The 23,280-nt window shown below is 46.8% G+C and overlaps 1 protein-coding gene across 1 annotated transcript in view; it reads right to left on the reverse strand.

Moving 5' to 3' along the window:
• GMPS (guanine monophosphate synthase) overlaps nucleotides 1-23,280 on the reverse strand; it is a 65,263-nt gene that overhangs the window by 37,709 nt on the left and 4,274 nt on the right. The window contains exons 2-3 of the mRNA XM_077290700.1: nucleotides 21,364-21,545; nucleotides 11,673-11,787 (exon numbers count right to left, since the gene is read on the reverse strand). Coding sequence (XP_077146815.1) covers nucleotides 11,673-11,787; nucleotides 21,364-21,545 — 297 coding nt within the window. The remainder of the gene's footprint in view (nucleotides 1-11,672; nucleotides 11,788-21,363; nucleotides 21,546-23,280) is intronic.

The following is a 23,280-nucleotide window of genomic DNA, read 5'->3' on the forward strand; positions in this document are numbered from 1 at the left end:
AATAAAAGGTTCTGACCTTCGCGTTCCGTCTGACGGCGAATAAGTCCACCTCTGGTGTTCCCCAGCATTGGCATAGCTCGCTGAAAACTTCGCTGTTTAGCTCCCACTCCGTGGCTGACAGCTTCTTCCTGCTCAGAAAATCCGCCACCTGGTTCTTCGAACCCTCCTGATGTACAGCTGAAATCGAGAGAACCGATCTCTCCGCCCCAAGTGAAGATCTGATCCGCTAGCTGTTGTAGTTTTGGATGTCTTGGACCACCCTGATGCCGAAGAAAGGCTACAGTTGTCGTGTTGTCCGAGAAAATCTTCAGGTGCTTGTTCTTTAGCAGAACTTGTGCCGAATAGAGGACCTTCCAAACTGCGTGTAGTTCTCTGTGATTCGAGGAATTCTTGCTGTCTTCTGAATTCCACTGTCCCTGATAGTATCTTCTGAGGACCTGACCACCCCAACCCTGTTGGCTTGCGTCTGTGGTCACCGTGACAGCTGGAAACAGGATCCACGGAACTCCAACCTGGAGATTTCTGGGAACAGTCCACCAGTGTAGGGATCGTCTGACCTGATGGGATAGACGGAACGCCCTGTCCAGAGAGGTCTGTCTTCTGTCCCAGGAAGCGAGAACTGCTCTCTGTAACTGACGGGAATGAGATTGGCTCCAGTTGACCCAAGGAATGCAGGTCGTCGTCAATCCAAGAATCTTCATTGCATCCCTGATGGAGACACGGCTTCTTGAAAAATGTCGAATTCTTATTATTATATCGGTCCTCTTCTCGTCCGGAAGAAAAGATTGTCTGACATTTGAGTCTAGGATTACTCCTAGAAACTTTATTCTTGGTTAGGGTGTCAGGTCTGACTTTGCAGAAATTAGGTTGGGTGGTCAACTGGTCAGAGTGGAGATCACCAGCTGACAATCGATCTTGAGCTGCCCTATGAAGTCTGCCACTATTAGGAAATCGTCTAAATAGGGTACTATCATGACGTCTCGATTTCTCAGATAAGCCACTATTTCTATGACAAGTTTCGTAAAAACTCTGGGCGCTGTTGCCAACCCGAAAGGGAGGCAGCAAAACTGGTAATGGTTGACTCTTCCTTCTTTTTCTACCGCAAATCTGAGGTATTTTTGGTGATCTGTACAGAATGGTACGTGATAATATGCACTCTTTAGATCTAGAGTGCACATTACCACGTCCTTTCCTAAGAGGGGAATTGTAGAGCGAATGGATTCCATTTTGAACCTCTTGTATTCTAGCCATTTGTTTAGGGGTTTGAGGTTTATTATTGTTCTGGATTCTCCGGAAGGCTTTTTTTTTTTTTTTATAGAGAAGAGGTCTGAGTAATGACCTCTTCCTATTTCCCCCTGAGGAACCGGGGATATTGCTGCCATTCGCAGAAGATCCTGGATGTCCGACCACATAGGGAAGACTGTAGAGAGATGGACGTTGGACACAAAAAAAATCTCTCTGGGCCAAGGGAGTTGAATTCTATCCTGTACCCGCGAGATATAACCTGGAGAACCCAAGGACTTCTGGTAATTTTCCCCCATTCTATCCGAAAGTTCAACAACCGCCCTCCTATTCTGTTGGCGTCATTTCTTTCGGAATTCTGATCTAGAAGTCGAGGGACCTGAATCTCTATTTTTGTTCCCATTTTCTCCCCCTTTTTGATAGCTCCATCTCCCTTGCTTTCCTTTACCCCTGTAGTCTGATCTTTGACTATAATAGGGCCTGCGAAAGAGCTGGTACTTCCTACGTTATTCCTCTGGAAACCCCTTTCTATCATCCAAAGCTTTTTCCAGGATATCATCCAAAATGGGTCCAAAGACCCTACCCCCTAAGAAAGGGATGGAGCACAGCTTATTTTTTAGAATGGGCATCACCTGACCAGTTTTTCAGCCATATGGCTCTCCTGGCTGCATTTGATAAAGACTGGCCTCTAGCTGTAAACCTAACCGACTCTGCAGTGGCATCTGCTAGAAAACCGGTTGCTAGTTTTAGTAGAGGAATTGCTTTAATAATGGTTTTTCTAGGGGTTCTAGCTAACAACTGATCTTTCAAGTCATCCATCCACAAATGCATAGCCTGCGCCACGGATGTTGCCGCTATATTTGTGCGGATTACCGCCGCTGAGCTTTCCCAGGCTCTTTTTAAGAGTCCATCCGCCTTACAACCCATCGGCTCCTTTAAGTTAGAGTCCTCAAATGGAATGGCGGTTCTCTTAGAAACCTTCGCAAGAGGAATGTCAATTTTTGGGATAAGGAGATTTTTGTGTACTCACCGTAAAATCTTTTTCTCCGAGCCACTCATTGGGGGACACAGGACCATGGGTGTTATGCTGCTGCCACTAGGAGGACACTAAGTAAACAGAAAGATTAACTCCTCCTCTGCAGTATACACCCCTTCACTGGCTACAATTTCCCAGTTCGGTAGTAAAGCAGTAGGAGCATGAACAATGACAACCTATGTCAAAAACGAAGAAGTAACAACAACAAGCCAAACAGGCTAACAGGGTGGGTGCTGTGTCCCCCAATGAGTGGCTCGGAGAAAAAGATTTTACGGTGAGTACACAAAAATCTCCTTTTCTCCTACGCCTCATTGGGGGACACAGGACCATGGGATGTACCAAAGCAGTCCCTGGGTGGGTAGCAATATGCTAATACCCCATGTACCACTGACTTACGGCTAAGGAACTGCCGCTTGCAGAATGCGCCTGCCAAGGGCGGCGTCTGCAGAAGAGAGAGAATGAATGTGGTAATGTTTGGTGAAAGTGTGCAAACTGGACCATGTCGCAGCCTTGCAGACCTGCTGTGCTGACGCCTGGTGCCGAATGGCCCACGAGGCGCCCACCGACCGAGTAGAATGGGCCTTGATCCCAGCCGGGATAGGCACACCCCGGACACGATAGGATTCTTGAATGGCTGACCGAATCCACTTAGCTAGAGTAGCTTTGGAAGCGGGAGAACCCTTCCTGGACCCTTCTGGAAGTACAAACAGGACATCCGACGTGCGGAAGGGAGCAGTCCTTGAGACGTACCGACGAAGAGCCCTCACCACATCAAGAGTGTGCAGAGCCTTTTCAATGAGATGGACTGGAGCCGGACAGAACGAAGGCAAAACAATCTCCTCATTGAGGTGGAAAGGAGAAACGACCTTGGGAAGAAAAACTGGAGAGGTTCTCAATACTGCCTTGTCCGGATGAAAAATTTGAAACAGAGGGCGGCAGGAAAGTGCCGCTAGCTCCGAGACCCGTCTGATGGACGTAATAGCCACTAGGAAAACTACCTTCCAAGAAAGGAAGGTCAGGGAAACGTCCGATAGCGGTTCGAAGGGAGTCTCTTGAAGAGCTCCGAGAACCAAATTAAGATCCCACGGATCCAAAGGCATCTTGTAGGGAGGCGCCACACGGGAAACTCCCTGGAAAAAAGTCCTGACCGGTAATCTATTGGCGATTTTTCACTGAAAGAGTACTGACAATGCCGAAACCTGACCTTTTAGAGAACTGAGAGCAAGTCCCGAGTCCAGGCCAGTTTGGAGAAACTCCAATATGGCAGGGACAGAAAATACTAGGGGAGATTGCCCCTGTGTGTCGCACCATGAGAAGAAAATTCGCCAGGTACGGTGATAACTGCGCATGGATACGGGTTTCCTAGCCCTGATCATGGTGGAAGACACCTTGGGGGTGAAACCCGCTTGGCCTAGAATCCAGGATTCAACGGCCAGGCCGTCAAAGACAGGGCCCCTGAGTTATGGTGGTAAATTGGGCCCTGTGAAAGGAGATCCACGTGATCTGGAAGACGCCAGGGGGCGTCGGCGACCAGCTGAACCAGTTCCACATACCATGCCCGACGCGGCCAATCCGGCGCGACGAGGATCACTGGTACCCCCCTCTGCTCTGATCTTCTTGATGACCCTCGGCAGCAGAGGAAGAGGGGGAAAAATGTACGGGAGGCAGAATTGGCGCCAAGGCAAGACCAGGGCGTCCACTCCGAGGGCCCGTGGGTCGAGGGACTGCGCAAAGAATTGTGGAACCTTGTTGTTCATTCTGGATGCCATGAGATCCACATCCGGGGTCCCCCAGCGATAACAAATCTGCTGGAAAACCTCCGGGTGAAGGGACCACTCGCCGGAAGCGAGACCCTGGCGGCTGAGGAAGTCCGCCGCCCAATTCTCCACACCTGGAATGTGGATCACTGAGATGGGCGAATGGTTGGACTCGGCCCAACGAAGAATGTGGGACACCTCGAGCATAGCCGTCTTGCTGCGGGTTCCCCCTTGGCGGTTGATGTACGCCACGGCCGTGGCGTTGTCGGACTGGATTCTGACTGGGTGACCAGCCAGAAGATGGTGAAACTGGAACAATGCTAGCCTGATAGCTCGTATTTCCAGGAGTTTGATGGGAAGACGGGACTCTCGAGTGGATCACCGTCCTTGAGCTGTGTGACGGTTGAAAACCGCCCCCCAGCCTATGAGGCTGGCATCGGTGGTCACCACCAGCCACTGCACCGGGAGAAAAGACCTTCCTAGGGATAGGGAGGACTTCAGCCTCCACCACCTGAGGGTTTTCCTGACCCGTGGGGACAGGAGGAATCGGCGGTCGAGGGAGAACGGATTGCCGTCCCATGCCGAGAGCAGCGCAAGTTGTAGGGGACAGAGATGAAATTGCGCGAATGGAACCGCTTCCATGGCAGCTACCATCTGCCCGAGAACGCGCACGATGAATCGAATGGAGTGGGAGACTCGGCGGGAAAGGCCCTGAGCTCCCCGCTGCAAGGCCAAGGCCTTGTCTAGAGGGAGGATGACCAGACCGCGAAAAGTGTCCAGTGTCATCCCAAGAAAAGAGATCCGTTGTGCCGGAACTGGAGAGGATTTTTGGAAGTTTATCTTCCAACCCAGGCGAGAGAGAGTATCCACCGTGAGAGCGACGGACTCCTCGCAGGCTAGGTAAGAAGAACCTTTTATCAGCAGGTCGTCCAGGTACGGCAGTACCACAACTCCCCTGGAATGAAGAATGGCCATGGCAGCCGCCATGACCTTCGTAAAGACTCTGGGAGCGGTGGCGAGACCGAAGGGCAAGGCCACAAATTGGAAGTGTTCTCCGCGAAATGCGAAGCGGAGGAACTGTTGGTGCGGAGGAAAGATTGGTATGTGCAGGTAAGCATCCTTGATGTCTATGGACGCCAGGAATTCTCCTTTTTCCATAGACGCGACCACAGAACGGAGAGATTCCATTCTGAAGTGTCGGATTTTGACGAATTTGTTTAGGAGTTTGAGGTCTAGGATCGGGCGTAGCGATCCGTCCTTTTTGGGGACCACGAATAGATTCGAACAGAAACCCTTGAATCTTTGTTCTAGGGGGACCGGAATGATGACTCCGTCCCTTTGTAGAGCCCGTATTGCCTGGAGGAACGCTGTGGCCTTTGACGTTTGCGGGCAAGACTGGAAGAAACGCATGGGTGGAGGGGAGGAAAATTCTATTTTGTATCCGGTGGACACCAGTTCCCTGACCCATCCGTCGGAAACGACTGAGAGCCAGGCTTGACGGAACAAGAGCAGGCGTCCGCCTACTTTGTTGGTGCCCTCCGGATGATGCAAGGAGTCATCGGGAGGATCTATGGGATGTGGATCCCTTAGACCCGTGTGGTCTCGGTCTGGGTTTCCAGTTACGGTTTGGTCTGTAAGAGACCTGGGCGCCTCGGCCACCGCGCGAACCGCGTCCTGATGCGGAGGCAGAGGATGTAGAAGACCAGTTGGCATTTTGACGAAAAGGCCGAAATGGAGGTTGCTGTTGGTACCGAAAAGGCCGGGTAGGCTTTTGCTGGGGGAGAAATTAACTTTTTCCCCCGGTGGCATCCGAGATCATCTGGTCTAATTTTTCTCCAAATAACCGACCAGCCTGGTAAGGCAGGGCTGTCAAAGAACGCTTGGAAGCCGAATCTGCTCGCCAATCCCTGAGCCACAGGGCTCTCCTGATGGAGATTGCATTGGCGGCTGCCTGTGCGGCGCAATTAGCTGCGTCTATTGAGGCGCTGACCATGAAGTCCCCGGCCTGGGCTATCTGGTTAGCCAGATTGATGGCTTCTGGAGATAAGTCACTAACTTGGATGGTCGAGGAAAGTGTCTCGGTCCAAGAGACCATAGCCTTAGCCACCCAAGAGGCGGCGAAGGAGGGGAAGAGAGGCTCCTGTGGCCTCAAAGACGGAGCGAGCCAGATAGTCAATCTGGCGGTCAGAGGGGTTCTTAACGGAGGAACCGTCAGAGAGAGACAGGATGGTTTTTGACGCGAGCTGTGACACAGCCGGGTCCACTGAAGGGGACTGCAGCCAGTCCTTGATCAGTTCCCGAGAAAAAGGATATTTGGCCTCGATGGACTTTTGTCCTATGAAGCGTTTATCTGGACAGTCCCTATGTTTTTGTATAATCTCCTTAAACTCAGGGTGAGTGACAAAAACCTTTTGGACACGTTTATTCTTTTTGAAAGACACCGCGTGTTCGGGTGCGGGTACAGAGTCCTCAGTCACCTTCAGGGTCTGGTTGACTGCCTCGATGAGAGAGTCGAGAGACTCTTGGGAGGGAGAGGATTCCTGAAAGTAGGAATTGTCAGACTCATATTCAGAGTTGTTTGGGTTTGGGGAAGGGGACCGGGAAGCAGAGCTTGCAGGCGCTGAAGGACCCGCCGACCTATGGTCAGGGGACGAAACGTGAACCCGTTTTCTAGAACCCCGGGTAGAAAGTGACAGGGTACGCCCCCTGCTGGAGGATGGATCGTCTGAATCCTCCGCGGTCTGACTTGGAGGGGGGCCCCGGAGGGAGTCAATTGCCCTAACCAGGGAAGCCACGGACCGTGACAGAGTAGCTGCCCACTCAGGGGGAATAGGCTCTACAGGATCGGCGGCTGCGGCCTCGGCGGCGATATCGGCGGCGGCGGGAGGAGGCTGCACAGAGGCTGTGACACAATCCGCACACAGCGGGCTGCTGTAAGCTCGGGGCAGCGCCGTATTGCAAGTGGCACAAACAGTGAAAAACACTGTGTGCTTCTTGTTACCCTTTTTGGTCTCCTTGGATTGAGACATAGTGTCTTTTAGAGACAGAGCGGGGTAGTATGCAGAGAAAGGGTTAAGCTTTCTTGAAGCAGCTTACCCACGATCCTGTGTCTGTGTCCCCGGGGAGGAATGAGTCGTGGCGGTTCTTGAGCTGCAGGTGGATACGTGGGCCACCTTGCAGAGAGGAAGAAATATGGCCCCCGAGAACTCCAGGGCGCCTCTCGTCCCAGACGAGAAGCGCCGAAAAGGGGGGCAGGGTTTTTGCGGCCGTGGGAGGTACCTGCCCACTGAGGCCTACTCGGGCCGAAAAGCCGGGGACTAAATTCCCGGCCTGCCCGGCGATGTGCGGCGGTGAGGCCGCAAAGGGAGTCGCTGACAGCGCAGGTCTCCGACCACCGGCGCCTCTCCCCAGGGACTCCCGCAGGTAACGCCGGCGCCCCCCTGAGCTTTGGGGGGCAGGAGGGATGTACTTACAGTGCCCTCCGGTAGCCGGTCCCCCTGACAGCTGTGCGTTGCACTTCCTCCCTTCTTCAAGATCCTCTTCAGCTTACACCTTCTGAAGTGTTGCAGGGCAATGGAATAACCCTGTGCAACGCCATAGTGGGCCTTGTCTTGGGGCCCCCGGAGAGGTACATCAGAGCGGACTCTGTGTGCTCGCCGCAGCAGGGGGGAAGGGAGATCGGGACCAAGTGGGAGCCGTCGCCCCGGTAAAATTGCCGTGCTCCAGCGTCGCAGGAGAGGGACGGGGAGGTATACTCGCCGTGCTCGCCTGTTGCTGGTTCGGGGGAGAGCGGGTCCTATAAAAAAGGATCCGTCGCCCCCTTCACTCCGTTAAATAAAAAATAAAAATTTACAGAAAATTAAAATAAAAATTAAAATAAGAAAATTGGGGTCTAGAAAATAGACCCAAGTGCTTCCTACAGACACTAAGCAAGAACTGGGAAATTGTAGCCAGTGAAGGGGTGTATACTGCAGAGGAGGAGTTAATCTTTCTGTTTACTTAGTGTCCTCCTAGTGGCAGCAGCATAACACCCATGGTCCTGTGTCCCCCAATGAGGCGTAGGAGAAATCCTCCCAGTCCTTGACTTCATGATCAAAAGGGAGGCGGAGTCTAAAGGCTTTAGAGATTGATAACATCCTTTCCGCTTCTGCCCATTCTTCTAATATCATAGAACGAATATGGACATTAACAGGAAAGACTTTTGAGGTCTGAGAACGCAGCCCTCCAAACATTTCATCCTGAACCGACAGAGTAGATGCGGGTTCTTCAATTTGCATAGTTTGTCTAACTGCTCTCAAAAGTTCCTCTATATGATTAGACGAAAATAGATATTTTTTCCCCCTCTCTGGAGGATCTCCGCTTAATTCTTCCTCTTACAGATCTGATTCAAAAGAGCTGTCCTCGGATGATGGATCCGATTCTCTCTGTCTTTTCTTGGATCTCGGTGGATCCTGGGGGTCATACTGGATGGGCTGGGGAAATGTGATGCCAGATATTGAGGCCTGCACCTCCTCTCTGACAATGGCCCTCATATTTCTCATCAGAGAGGCCTGTTCTTCTCCCATGATACGACTGGTGCATGACTCGCATAGGGACTTCTGCCAGGAGTCCTTAAGTTTAATGGCACAAATGGGACATTTCCTGCACTTACCGGATTTAATAGCTGCAGACGCCTATAACACATAATATATATGTAGAAATAAATGTCACATGGGCCTATACGTGATCAACAGACTGAGGGAGCAGGCCTCTGCCTGGAACTAACATGCACCTGGGCCTCCTGTATTATCTCGGGCTTTGTATTATCCTCCATATTGCTGGATAAGACCCCTCAGCCCACACATACCTTTTATATCGTTGCCGCCATGTCCCAGGCCTCCAAACGCTCAGGGAGCAGGAGGAGACGAAGACGCTGACCCCTGCTGTCGGCCGCGACCCGGTAGTGACGTGCGCGACAGCCGCGAACTGGAATTGACTCGCGCAGGAGCGCGATCCGGAAGCGAGCACGCGCCGTGCTCCCGGACTGCAGTCATGCCGATCCTCCCTCCGAAATGACCTGCGACCTCGTCTCCCGGATCCGCATGCTAGGATCTTACCCAGCAGAGGCGCTACTAGCAGGTACATCTGGGTCTTGCGTCAAGGGTCGAGAGCCCCCTTCAGGGTGAAGCGACCCTAAACCAGGAGCAGCGCTACACTGGTTGATGCTGAGGGACCCCATGACTCGGGTGTCAGCGCAGCAGAATCTTCTTAGTGGGAAGGAAGAGGCCGAGCCCCCCCGATCCTCACTTTCTGCACGGGACAGACGGACGAACTCTCGTCGTTCCCATCCACAGTGGGATAGGAAAAACACTGAAGGGTGGAAGTGGGAGGGTCCTTTTAAACTCATGGTTTCCTGTCCCACTATGGATAAGAAGGACGTCCTCCATGGTGCTGTCAGGTGGTGACCTGGAAAAAAAAATTCTTACTCTACATAAAGATGGCCGAGGCTATAAGAACATCGCCAAAACCCTGAGATTGAGGTGCAGCACAGTGGCCAAGACCATGCAGCGGTGTAACAAGTCATCTTCCATTCAGAACAGGCCTCGCCATGGTCGACCAAAGAAGTTGAGTGCATGTGCTCAGCGCCATATCCATAGGTCATCTTTTCAAAATAGATGTACGAGTGCTGCCAGCATTGCTGCAGAGGTTACAGGGGTGGGGGTCAGCCTGTCAGTGCTCAGACCATTCACCACACACTGCATCAAACTGGTCTGCATTTCTGTCATGCCAAAGGGAGCATCTTCTACAGATGATGCACAAAAAAACAAGCAGAGTAGTTTGCTGAAGACAAGCTGACTAATGACATGGACTATTGCAACCATGTCCTATGGTCTGATGACCAAGGTAAACTTATTTGGTACAGATGGTGTTAACCAGGTGAGGAGTACAAAACAGTGCAGGGCAGCATTTCAAGGTGATAACGATCCAAAACACACCTCCAAGACTACCACTGCCTTGCTAAAGAAACTGAGGATAAAGGTGCTGGCCTGGCCAAGCATGTCTCTAGACCTAAACCCTATTGAGCAGCTGTGGGGCATCTTCAAAAGGAAGGTGCAGGAGCGCAAGGTTTCCAACATCCACCAGGTCCTTGATGTCATCATGGAGGAGTGGACGAGAATTCCAGTGGCAACCTGTGACGCTCTACTGACCACCATGTTCACTAGAGTTTAAGCAATGCTGGAAAATAATGGTGGCCACACAAAATATTGACACAAGAGCACAATTTGCCCATTTAGGCCATGTGCACACGTTCAGTATTTTTCGCGTTTTTTTCGCTATAAAAACGCGAAAAAAACGCTTACATATGCCTCCCATTATTTTCAGTGTATTCCGCATTTCTTGTGCAAATGTTGCATTTTTTTTCCACAAAAAAAAAAAAAAAAAAAAATCGCATCGCGGAAAAAAAAGCAACATGTTCATTAAATTTGTGGAACTGCGGGGATTCCGCACACCTAGGAATGCATTGATCTGCTTACTTTCCGCATGTGGCTATGCACACCATGCGGGAAGTAAGCAGATCATGTGCGGTTGGTCCCCAGGGTGGAGGAGAGGAGACTCTCCTCCACGGACTGGGCACCATATAATTGGTAAAAAAAAAAAAAAAAAAATAGTCATATACTCACCTTCGATGGCCCCCGGAGTCTTCCCGACTCTCAGCGGTGCATGCTGCCACTTCCGTTCCTATAGATGGTGTCGTTCACGTGACCGCGACGTCATCGAAGGTCCTGCACGCACACACACACACACACACCATCTATAGGAACGGAAGCCGCTGAGGAGATCGGCTGTCTGCAGGTGAGTATAACCATTTTCTTTTTTTTTTTCTAATTATTTTTAAACATTCTATCTTTTACTATTGATGCTGCATAGGCTGCATCTATAGTAAAAAGTTGGTCACACTTGTCAAACACTATGTTTGACAAGTGTGACCAACCTGTCAATCAGTTCTCCAAGCGATGCTACAGATCGCTTGGAAAACTTTAGCATTCTGCAAGCTAATTACGCTTGCAAAATGCTAAAAAAAAACGCGAAAAAAACGGGGAAAAAAACGCAAAAAAAAAAAACTGCGGATTTCTTACAGAAAATTTCCGGTTTTCTTCAGGAAATTTCTGCAAGAAATCCCGACGTGTGCACATACCCTTACACTTAGGGGTGTACTCACTTTTGTTGTTAACAGTTTAGACATTAATGGCTGTGTGTTGAGTTATTTAGAGGGCACACTATATTTACATGGTTACAAAAGCCATACACGGACTACTTTACAGTAGTAAAGTGAGTGTACATGCATTACGTGCACACACTCCCACTTTCACCACCCACTTAAAAGGGGGAAAAAAAAAAAGGAGTCACATGCTTACATTTCCAGTAGTAAAAAAATATATATTATTTTATAGTAAATAGGGAAGAAAAAAAAATTGGCCAGGGAAGAAACTGGCAATGCAGGAGTACAGCACTGCTTGCTTTTATCGTTCAGATGGTGCACCGTGGAGGCAATGAAACCAGCTCACGTGATACCAGGTAGGAATTACACAGAAATTGATACCATGTATAACCCCTCTCGTAGATTGAGTTAAAGAAAAGCAACAATTTACAAATACCTGCATGCCATAGCAGATCCCAAGCACTGGCTTGCCAATGGTGAATATAGCAGAGTCAAACCATGGAGCATCTTCAGCATACACGGAGTTTGGTCCGCCAGATATGATGATCGCTCTATAAAAAAAAAAGTTTTCTATAAAAGATCAAATAAAAATTTAAATGTAAAAGAGTTTCATATTCTCTATCATATTTAATCAACAGCATATACTGATCAGAGAAGATGCAGCATTCTCACTAGTCAAGAAACGCATTGCCATTATTAAAGCACCACTCTGGTGTTTATTTTATTTAATGTAAATTCCATGCCCCTAGTATTATACTTAACAAAAGCCAAAGCCTTCTTTATCCAACACCACTCCGGTTCATCTCCAGCAGTTTGTGACCTGTGGAATTGTGCCATCGTTTACTGAGAGATCTGGAAGTCACAATTCAACGCAAGTCTAAGAGGCAGTACAAGGCTCTCAGACGTACATTGTGAGCTTGTGATAGTACCTCGGACTTTAAGTCAATCAGAAGTTGAGGTCACAAGTATGGAGCGCCAGACCAAAATGACCAAAAGTCATTATCTCAGTAAATTAGAATAATTAACAAAAACACCTGTAATGGCTTCCTAAGTGTTTAAAAATGTCCCTTAGTCTGTTTCAGTAGGCTCCACAATCATGGGGAAGACTGCCGACTCTACAGATGTCCAGAAGGCAGTCATTGACACACTCCAGAAGAAGGGTAAGCCACAAAATGTCATTGCTAAAGAAGCTGGCTGTTCACAGAGTGCTGTATCAAAGCATATTAATGAAAAGTTGAGGGGAAGAGAAAAAAAAAAAAAAAAAAGTGTAGTAGAAAAAGGTGCACAAGCAACCAGGATAACCTCAGCCTTGAAAGGATTGTTAAGAAAAGACCATTCAAAAATGTGTACACACACACACACACACACACACACACATACAGTATATGATAGATAGATAGATAGATAGATAGATAGATAGATAGATAGATAGATAGATAGATAGATAGATAGATAGAAGAAAAGCCACATAATGCCGCATAATGTAAAATCACAGCAGGAACCAACCGGATAGAATAGATGGATTACATACAGCAAATACACATAGAATAGGTAGATATACAGATGTCTGTGACAAATATAATTAGACAGTGTGCGCAGTTTACTGTACATTATTTAATAAAAGATTTATATTTTTTTTATTAAATGGCGTGGGCTCCCGCGTAATTTTTGTAACCAGCAAAGGGAAAGCCGACGGCTGGGAGCCGATGTTTATAGCCTGGGAAGGGGATAAGACCCATGGAGCTTCCCAGGCTATTAATATCAGCTCACAACTGTATACGTAGCTTTTACTGGCTATTAAAATTGGGGACCCTTAAAAAAAACACCTCAAAAAAAAACCTAACTTCACATTTCTGAAGTCAGCAGGAGCACGGTGGGAAACTCACCTTTCTGAATTTCCCATGGCGCTCCCGCTGACATCAATTAGGTGAAGGGAGTTCATTGGCTGTGAACTCGCAGGACCTGTCTGACAGTACCGCGAGCAGGAGAACTTTCTCACGCTCGCGGTGCCCTCAGACAGGGAATAGGAGTTCACATGGAGACAATGAGCACAAGCTGCTCAGTGTCTCTGCTGGACGACAGGCTATATGGTCGCATCATGCAACCATGAAGCCTGCCATCTAGATGTAGCAGAGCTAGACCCATCGTGGGACAAATGGATTAGCAGCATCTCTGCGGAAAGTTGAGGAATACTGTTGTTTATTTATTTATTTTTTTAACTCTTTTGCAGATGACAAGGGCGTCTCTAGAATGGGTGAGGTCATAAGTATGGTTTAATTAAGATTTATTAAAGGAGTCTGTGTCATTTTTTCAATTAAAGGACTTTTTTCTGTATGTGTGTTTTCATACAATGTGACTATGGCAGGGAATAGGTTTTCTGCCAAGGGCAATTTGGATATTTCTACCATCCTTCGGGGCCGTACAAGCTCCACCCACAAAGTACATCCTGATTCTGGCACTGGTGTCAGGACGTAATCTTTCATTGCATGCCCTTCAGGGTATATGCACACGTATTTTGGAGCTCTGCGGATTTTTCCGCAGCGGATTTCACTGCGTTTTACCTGCGGATTTACCGCGGTTTTTGTGCGGATTCCACCTGCAGTTTACACCTCCGGATTTCTATTGTGGAGCTTGTGGAAACTGCAGCGGACCCGCAGCTTCAGATCAGCTGCGGATCTGCAGCAAAATCCGCAACGTGTGCACATAGCCTCAATATTCGGTAGTGAACACTGCATGTGTGTGTGCTAACAGAGCAAGAAGAAATTAATGAGCTGGTTGTAATCAAAATACACCTCCCTGCCCAAGAATGCGGCCCCTAAGAATCTGCTCGGGGGCCTGATAAAAGGTCATCGAGGGCCGTAAATGGCCCTGGGGCCTGAGGTACCCACCCCTGGACTATGAGGTTAGTAATGGGGGAGTCTTATTGATGCCTCTCCATTACTAACTTTGAGGCTTGATGCCACCTGACAATACAAAGGTGACATCAACCCCCCCAACTATTGCCCCACATGCGACTGCTACAGGGCAAGTGGGAAGAGCAAGGCTAAGTGCCAGAATTGGTGCATTTTAGAGGTGCGCCTTTTCTGGGGAAGCTGAGAGCTGATGTTTTTAGCCGGGAGGGCAGTATCCATGGCCCCTTCCTAGGCTATTAATATCAGACCGCAGCTGTCAGTAAACCTTTGCTGGTTATTAATTATAGGGTGAGCCTACGTCATTTTTTTAGGGTCCCCCCCATTTTAATAGCCAGTAAAGGCTAACTATCCAGTTGTTAGCTGATATTAATAGCCTGGGAAGATCCATGGATATTACCCCCTTCCCAGGCTATAAAACATCACCCCCCAGCAGTCGGCTTTCCCTCAGCTGGTTGCAAAAATTACATGGAAGCCAGCCAACGTCATTTTTTTGCTGAAAAATCTTTTATTAATTAAATACATGTACAGTAAGCTGCACACACATTGTACCAATTGTATTTGTCACAGACATCTGTATATCTACCTATGCTAAACAGTTGTGGCCAAAAGTATTGACACCCCTGCAATTCTGTCAGATAATACTCAGTTTCTTCCTGAAAATGATTGCAAACACAAATTCTTTGGTATTATTATCTTCATTTAATTTGTCTTAACCCCTTTCTGACATCGGACGTACTATCCCGTCGAGGTGGGGTGGGCCCGTATGACCACCGACGGGATAGTACGTCCAGCGCGATCGGCGGCGCTCACGGGGGGAGCGCGGCCGAGTGTCAGCTGCCTATCGCAGCTGACATCCGGCACTATGTGCCAGGAGCGGTCACGGACCGCTCCCGGCACATTAACCCCCGGCACACCGCGATCAAACATGATCGCGATGTGCCGGCGGTGCAGGGAAGCATCGCGCAGGGAGGGGGCTCCCTGCGGGCTTCCCTGAGCCCCCCGCAGCAACGCGATGTGATCGCGTTGCTGCGAGGGTCTTACCTCCCTCCCTGCCTGCTCCAGACCCGGATCCAAGATGGCCGCGGATCCGGGTCCTGCAGGGAGGGAGGTGGCTTCACAGAAGCCTGCTCAGAGCAGGCACTGTGAAGCAGCCTGCACTTCTCTCAGATCGGTGATCTGTCAGAGTGCTATGCAAACTGGCAGATCACCGATCTGTATTGTCCCCCCCGGGGCAAAGTAAAAAAGTTAAAAAAAAAATGTTCCAAATGTGTAAAAAAAAAATTTAAAAATTTCTTTATCTAAATAAAAAAAAAAACAAAACAATAAAAGTACACATATTTAGTATCGCCGCGTCCGTAACGACCCGACCTATAAAACTGGCCCACTAGTTAACCCCTTCAGTAAACACCGTAAGAAAAAAAAAAAAAAAAAAAAAACAACGAGGCAAAAAACAACGCTTTATTATCATACCGCCGAACAAAAAGTGGAATAACACGCGATCAAAAAGACAGATATAAATAACCATGGTACCGCTGAAAGCGTCATCTTGTCCCGCAAATAACGAACCGCCATACAGCATGATCAGCAAAAAAATAAAAAAGTTATAGTCCTGAGAATAAAGCGATGCAAAAATAATTATTTTTTCCATAAAATAGTTTTTATCGTATAAAAGCGCCAAAACATAAAAAAATAATATAAATGAGGTATCGCTGTAATCGTACTGACCCGAAGAATAAAACTGCTTTATCAATTTTACCAAACGCGGAACTGTATAAAAGCCTCTCCCAAAAGAAATTCATGAATAGCTGGTTTTTGGTCATTCTGCCTCACAAAAATCGGAATAAAAAGCGATCAAAAAATGTGACGTGCCCAAAAAGTTACCAATAAAAACGTCAACTCGTCCCGCAAAAAACAAGACCTCACATGACTCTGTGGACCAAAATATGGAAAATTTATAGCTCTCAAAATGTGGTAACGCAAAAAATATTTTTTGCAATAAAAAGCGTCTTTCAGTGTGTGACGGCTGCCAATCATAAAAATCCGCTAAAAAACTCGCTATAAAAGTAAATCAAACCCCCCTTCATCACCCCCTTAGTTAGGGAAAAATAAAAAAAATGTATTTATTTCCATTTTCCCATTAGGGTTAGGGCTAGGGTTGGGGCTAGGGTTAAGGCTACAGTTAGGGTTGGGGCTAAAGTTAGGGTTAGGGTTGGGGCTAAAGTTACGGTTAGGGTTTAGATTACATTTACGGTTGGGAATAGGGTTGGGATTAGGGTTAGGGGTGTGTCAGGGTTAGAGGTGTGGTTAGGGTTACTGTTGGGATTAGGGTTAGGGGTGTGTTTGGATTAGGGTTTCAGTTATAATTGGGGGGTTTCCACTGTTTCGGCACATCAGGGGCTCTCCAAACGCGACATGGCGTCCGATCTCAATTCCAGCCAATTCTGCGTTGAAAAAGTAAAACAGTGCTCCTTCCCTTCCGAGCTCTCCCGTGTGCCCAAACAGGGGTTTACCCCAACATATGGGGTATCAGCGTACTCAGGACAAATAGGACAACATCCTTTGTGGTCCAATTTCTCCTGTTACCCCTGGGAAAATACAAAACTGGGGGCTAAAAAATAATTTTTGTGGGAAAAAAAAAGATTTTTTATTTTCACGGCTCTGCGTTATAAACTGTAGTGAAACACTTGGGGGTTCAAAGTTCTTACAACACATCTAGATAAGTTCCTTGGGGGGTCTAGTTTCCAAAATGGGGTCACTTGTGCGGGGCTTCTACTGTTTAGGTACATTAGGGGCTCTGCAAACGCAATGTGACGCCTGCAGACCATTCCATCTAAGTCTGCATTCCAAATGGCGCTCCTTCACTTCCGAGCCCTTCCATGCGTCCAAACGGTGGTTCCCCCCCACATATGGGTTATCAGCGCACTCAGGACAAATTGGACAACAAATTTTGGGGTCCAATTTCTCCTGCTACCCTCGGGAAAATACAAAACTGGGGGCTAAAAAAATAATTTTTGTGGGAAAAAAATTTTGTTTTATTTTTACGGCTCTGCATTATTAACTTCTGTGAAGCCCTTGGTGGGTCAAAGCGCTCAAAACACATCTAGATAAGTTCCTTAGGGGCTCTACTTTCCAAAATGGTGTCACTTGTGGGGGGTTTCAATGTTTAGGCACATCAGTGGCTCTCCAAACGCAACATGGCGTCCCATCTCAATTCCTGTCAATTTTGCATTGAAAAGTCAAACGGTGCTACTTCCCTTCCGAGCTCTCCCATGCGCCCAAACAGTGGTTTATCCCCACATATGGGGTATCAGCGTACTCAGGACAAATTGTACAACAACTTTTGGGGTCCAATTTCTTCTCTTACCCTTGGGAAAATAAAAAATTGGGGGCGAAAAATAATTTTTGTGAAAAAATATGATTTTTTATTTTTACGGTTCTGCATTATAAACTTCTGTGAAGCACTTGGTGGGTCAAAGTGCTCACCACACCTCTAGATAAGTTCCTTAGGGGGTCTACTTTCCAAAATGGTGTCACTTGTGGGGGGTTTCAATGTTTAGGCACATCAGGGGCTCCCCAAACACAACATGGCGTCCCATCTCAATTCCAGTCAATTTTGCATTGAAAAGTCAAATGGCGCTCCTTCGCTTCCGAGCTCTGTCATGCGCCCAAACAGTGGTTTACCCCCACATATGGGGTATCGGCGTACTCAGGACAAATTGTACAACAACTTTTGGGGTCCATTTTCTCCTGTTACCCTTGGTAAAATAAAACAAATTGGAGCTGAAGTAAATTTTTTGTGAAAAAAAGTTAAATGTTCATTTTTATTTAAACATTCCAAAAATTCCTGTGAAGCACCAGAAGGGTTAATAAACTTCTTGAAAATGGTTTTGAGCACCTTGAGGGGTGCAGTTTTTAGAATGGTGTCACACTTGGGTATTTTCTATCATATAGACCCCTCAAAATGACTTCAAATGAGATGTGGTCCCTAAAAAAAAATGGTGTTGTAAAAATGAGAAATTGCTGGTCAACTTTTAACCCTTATAACTCCCTAACAAAAAAAAATTTTGGTTCCAAAATTGTGCTGATGTAAAGTAGACATGTGGGAAATGTTACTTATTAAGTATTTTGTGTGACACATCTCTGTGATTTAAGGGCATAAAAATTCAAAGTTGGGAAATTGCAAAAGTTTCAAAATTTTCGCCAAATTTCCATTTTTTTTGCAAATAAACGCAGGTAATATCAAAGAAATTTTACCACTATCATGAAGTACAATATGTCACGAGAAAACAATGTCAGAATCGCCAAGATCCGTTGAAGCGTTCCAGAGTTATAACCTCATAAAGGGACAGTGGTCAGAATTGTAAAAATTGGCCCGGTCATTAACGTGCAAACCACCCTTGGGGGTGAAGGGGTTAAATGAAAAAACACAAAAAAATTGTCCTAAAGCCAAATTGGATATAATTCCACAACAAACATAAAAAGAGGGGGTGGACAAAAGTATTGGCACTGTTCGAAAAAATCATGTGATGCTTCACCAATTTGTGTAATTAACAGCACCTGTAACTTACCTGTGGCACCTAACAGGTGTTGGCAATAACGAAATCACACTTGCAGCCAGTTGACATGGATTAAAGTTGACTCAACCTCTGTCCTGTGTCCTTGTGTGTACCACATTGAGCATGGAGAAAACAAAGAAGACCAAAGAACTATCTGAGGACTTAAGAAACCAAATGGTGAGGAAGCATGAGCAATCTCAAGGCTACAAGTCCATCTCCAAAGACCTGAATGTTCCTGTGTCTACCGTGCGCAGTGTCATCAAGAAGTTTAAAGCCCATGGCACTATGGCTAACCTCCCTAGATGTGGACGGAAAATAAAAATGGACAAGATTTCAATGCAAGATTAAGCGGATGTTGGATAAAGAACCTCGACTAACATCCAAACAAGTTCAAGCTGCCCTGCAGTCCGAGGGTACAACAGTGTCAACCCGTACTATCCGTCGGCATCTACATGAAAAGGGACTGTATGGTAGGAGACGCAGGAAGACCCCACTTCTTACCCAGGCTGGAGTTTGCCAAAACTTACCTGAAAAAGCATAATAAGTTTTGGAAGAATGTTCTCTGGTCAGACGAGACAAAAGTAGAGCTTTTTGGGCAAAGGCATCAACATAGAGTTTACAGGAGAAAAAAAAGAGGCATTCAAAGAAAAGAACACGGTCCCTACAGTCAAACATGGCGGAGGTTCCCTGATGTTTTGGGGTTGCTTTGCTGCCTCTGGCACTGGACTGCTTGACCGTGTGCATGGCAATATGAAGTCTGAAGACTACCAACAAATTTTACAGCATAATGTAGGGCCCAGTGTGAGAAAGCTGGGTCTCCCTCAGAGGTCATGGGTCTTCCAGCAGGACAATGACCCAAAACACACTTCAAAAAGCACTAGAAAATGGTTTGAGAGAAAGCACTGGAGACTTCTAAGGTGGCCAGCAATGAGTCCAGACCTGAATCCCATAGAACACCTGTGGAGAGATCTAAAAATGGCAGTTTGGAGAAGGCACCCTTCAAATATCAGGGATTGGGAGCAGTTTGCCAAAGAAGAATGGTCTAAAATTCCAGCAGAGTATTGTAAGAAACTCATTGATGGTTACCGGAAGCGGTTGGTCGCAGTTATTTTGGCTAAAGGTTGTGCGACCAAGTATTAGGCTGAGGGTGCCAATACTTTTGTCTGGCCCATTTTTGGAGTTGTGTGAAATGATCAATGTTTTGCTTTTTGATTCATTCTCTTGTGTTTTTTCATTGAAGACAAATTAATTGAAGATAATAACAACAAATAATTTGTGATTGCAATCATTTTCAGGAAGAAACTGAGTATTATCTGACAGAATTACAGGGGTGTGTATACTTTTGGCCACAACTGTATGTATTTTACTGTATGTAAACCATCTATTCTATCCTATCGGCTCCTGCTGTGATTTTACACTAAGTGGCTGCTGAATTACCGGCTTTGCTTCTACAGTGCTGTGCAAATTAATTGGGACAAAGCACTTTTTAAGTAAAATTGTAAGTTGGTTACCAGTCAGTGATTCAAACCAGTTTTAATATATAATAAATAAATCTTGGTCAACTAACCAGTGGAAAAAGGTAATTTTCAGAATTAGTATGTAACAGTGCATTATAACATTTTATTTTTTTGCTTTGTCCCAATTAATTTGCACAGCACTGTATCTATGTAATATATATACACGTACGTACGTACGTACGTACGTGTGTGTGTGTGTGTGTGTGTGTCACTGACATCTATATATTCTGTGTGTAGAACTATTCTATTCTAACCTGTCACTCTGTGATTTTACTGTATGTGGCAGATGAATTGCTGGCTTTTCAAAGGACACCGATGAGTAAAAATCAAACAGCACCCGCATGGTCTGAGTGCTGTGCGATTTTTTATCACACCCATAGGCTTGCATTGGCGAGTCTCGGCCGAGTCTCAGTGACAATCGCAGCATGCTGCGGTTTTACATGCACGCCGAATACAGCTGAGAAAATAAACGCTGATGTGAGCTGCCCCATAGATTAACACTGTGCCGAGTGCTATGCAATGTTTTCTCGCATAGCACTGGGCCGTACTCTATGGTAGTGGGACTCCAGCCTTCCTATACAAATTAGATAGCCACACAAACATAACCTGATGAATTCATTTAACCAGTTATTTAGTGTAAAACATGAACGGTTTATATAAGTCAACAATGAAAAACTTGCCTGGTCATTGAGGCTGTTTCAGACTAAATATTTTCAAGATAAAAAGTCTATTTCTACAAAATAAGAAAAAAATGCTTTGCTGTTTTAACAGTAGGCGATTAAAAGAAAAAAAAAAAGTGATCTGATTTTCTGCAGGACTAGTTCCACCACCTACATTTTCATATTTTGGGTCTGGTGGGCAGGCATGGTGTTGGAAAATGAGCACTTTCTTGCATTTGTGGAGACAATTCTAGCTATCTCAGTCCATCAGATGTGAGATGAATGTAATCTCAGGACTGATATATGCAGGGGATGTGAACGAGACTCCTCCATAATCTTCCCATGAACCGATAATATAAAGTCTGTGTGGGAGAGAGTCTGTCTACATGGCACCGGCATCCTGCAGAATTCTTATATAGAAACATTTCAAGGTTATGTGAAAATCCAGATAGCAGAAGGAGTAAATGGCAGCGGGGCCCTTACCGGAATCCCTGCTCTCGGATAGCAAACGCCGGCGTCTCCAGAGGATAGATCTCCGACTGCACAAAGAACTCTCGCACCCGGCGGTCTATGACTTTCCCATACTGTGCGCCAGCGTCCAGAATCACCACGGCCCCCTCGTAGTGATGCTGGCCATCCTTTACTTCAGCTCCGGGCTTGGCAAGCTAAATAAAAGAAATGCACAGATATTAGGACAGCGCTCACAGGTCACACATTACCATTCATCCATGTGGATAGGACTGCAGGAAAATTAAAACTATATAAATCTGGACTTTGTGGAGTTTTTTTTACCTTGGCCATAACAGCCTAGGAATATGGGGCAGAGACCAGTCTAGTGCGTTGTTAGTGGGGTGACTTGCAGAGGGTCCAGTGATGACACTGAATGAGCAGAGCCCACGGCAGATTTTACCCGCACACACGTGACCACACACAGGAAGACATCAATGGCCGGAGGACAAGTTGCCGGGAGGACTAATTCTATTAAATGTTGTTGCTACAGCTCAATAGGAGGAGGGTGAGGAGCCATGCCTGGACCATGTGAGGGCATGGAGACGTTATCTGCACACATCCTGCTCATCAGCCTCACGCCGGAGAATCACAAGACTCCAAGTCATGAGTCTCGGCCATTCCAAATGGGAGAGCAGCAAAGTGGAGTGACGGCCCATAGCAACCACACACCGTCGTTTAGAAAATGGCAGCAGTAACCTCAGACGTCTTTATACACACGGGTGTAGCTGCTGAGCTTTCCCAAGAAGGCGACGCGTCAAGAAATGACAGAAGTTTTTTTTTCTTGGTTTTTTCATCGTTTTTGGCTGTCTGCAGGTTTTTTAGCCTTCCCATTGCCTTTTATTGTGAAGTATAGAGCATCTCCAGAGTGGCAGACACCTGAGGAACGGTCAGCTGCCATCTTTTAACCACTTGGTGTCTCTGGAAACATGAAGAGGTTAGAAGACACGAAAAAGACTGAACATGTGCACAGCAAGTCGTCTTTACATAGAAACACCATACATCTGCTCATTATTCAGGAGGGTTTCGGGGCAGACCCACCTGAAAAAGACATTGTGCACAAATCCTCATTGTCAGGTCGCAGTAGTAACCAATCTCCCTGATGGCCTTGTGTAGTTATTAGCTAAAATCCTCAGAAGACAGAGAAAAGGTTATGACGAGGCAAACTCCTCTAAGAGTAATAGATCTGAGCACTGTACACATCAGAATGACAATGGCCGGACCCACCGACTGCAGAAACAATTTCAACATGAGCAATCCTTCGTAATCAAAGAGGGGTTTCTGCCCCATCAAAAGCAGATTCACACTCGGACCAGGTGGGCATTCATATAAAAGGGGGCAGAAGAAGACGACAGCTGAATGGCATCTAAACGTGAAGTGGCAGACATGGGGCATCCACTTATCAAAACTGCAACTCGGAGCAATAGTGTTCATACAGGGAACTACCCGTACAAGTCCACCAAGAGGAATTACGGTATATTAGAATGAGCGACAAAGTATTAGATGAAACGTATCCAAATCCATCAGTTATGGTAGGACTAGGTGAATGGTGTGCAAGTTTACCCACACTTCCCAGTTAGCAGATGTTGGAGACCAGAAGAATGGGGCAAGATAAGTCTCCCGACTCCCTAATACACATGAACCCCAACAGAAATTCTGGCACATTTAGAAAGGCCAAAAAGGCGAGAATCATGAGCCTGTGTAAACAGGGCCCAATCAGCCAACAAGGGAGCAGAACGCTTATTTATTGGGTGAGAAAAGTCAACATCAGCAGCAGTGCATGGAGCCGTGAAAACAGGTGAGGTGCCGCCGCTGACATGATGCTGTATGGGGGCAGAACGATCGCATTAATGAGTCGGCTCCTGTCAGTTGTCATCGGCCTCTAAACACAAC

Source organism: Ranitomeya variabilis, chromosome 2, assembly GCF_051348905.1.
Source record: "Ranitomeya variabilis isolate aRanVar5 chromosome 2, aRanVar5.hap1, whole genome shotgun sequence".
In the NCBI taxonomy this organism is placed as follows: Eukaryota; Metazoa; Chordata; class Amphibia; order Anura; family Dendrobatidae; genus Ranitomeya; species Ranitomeya variabilis.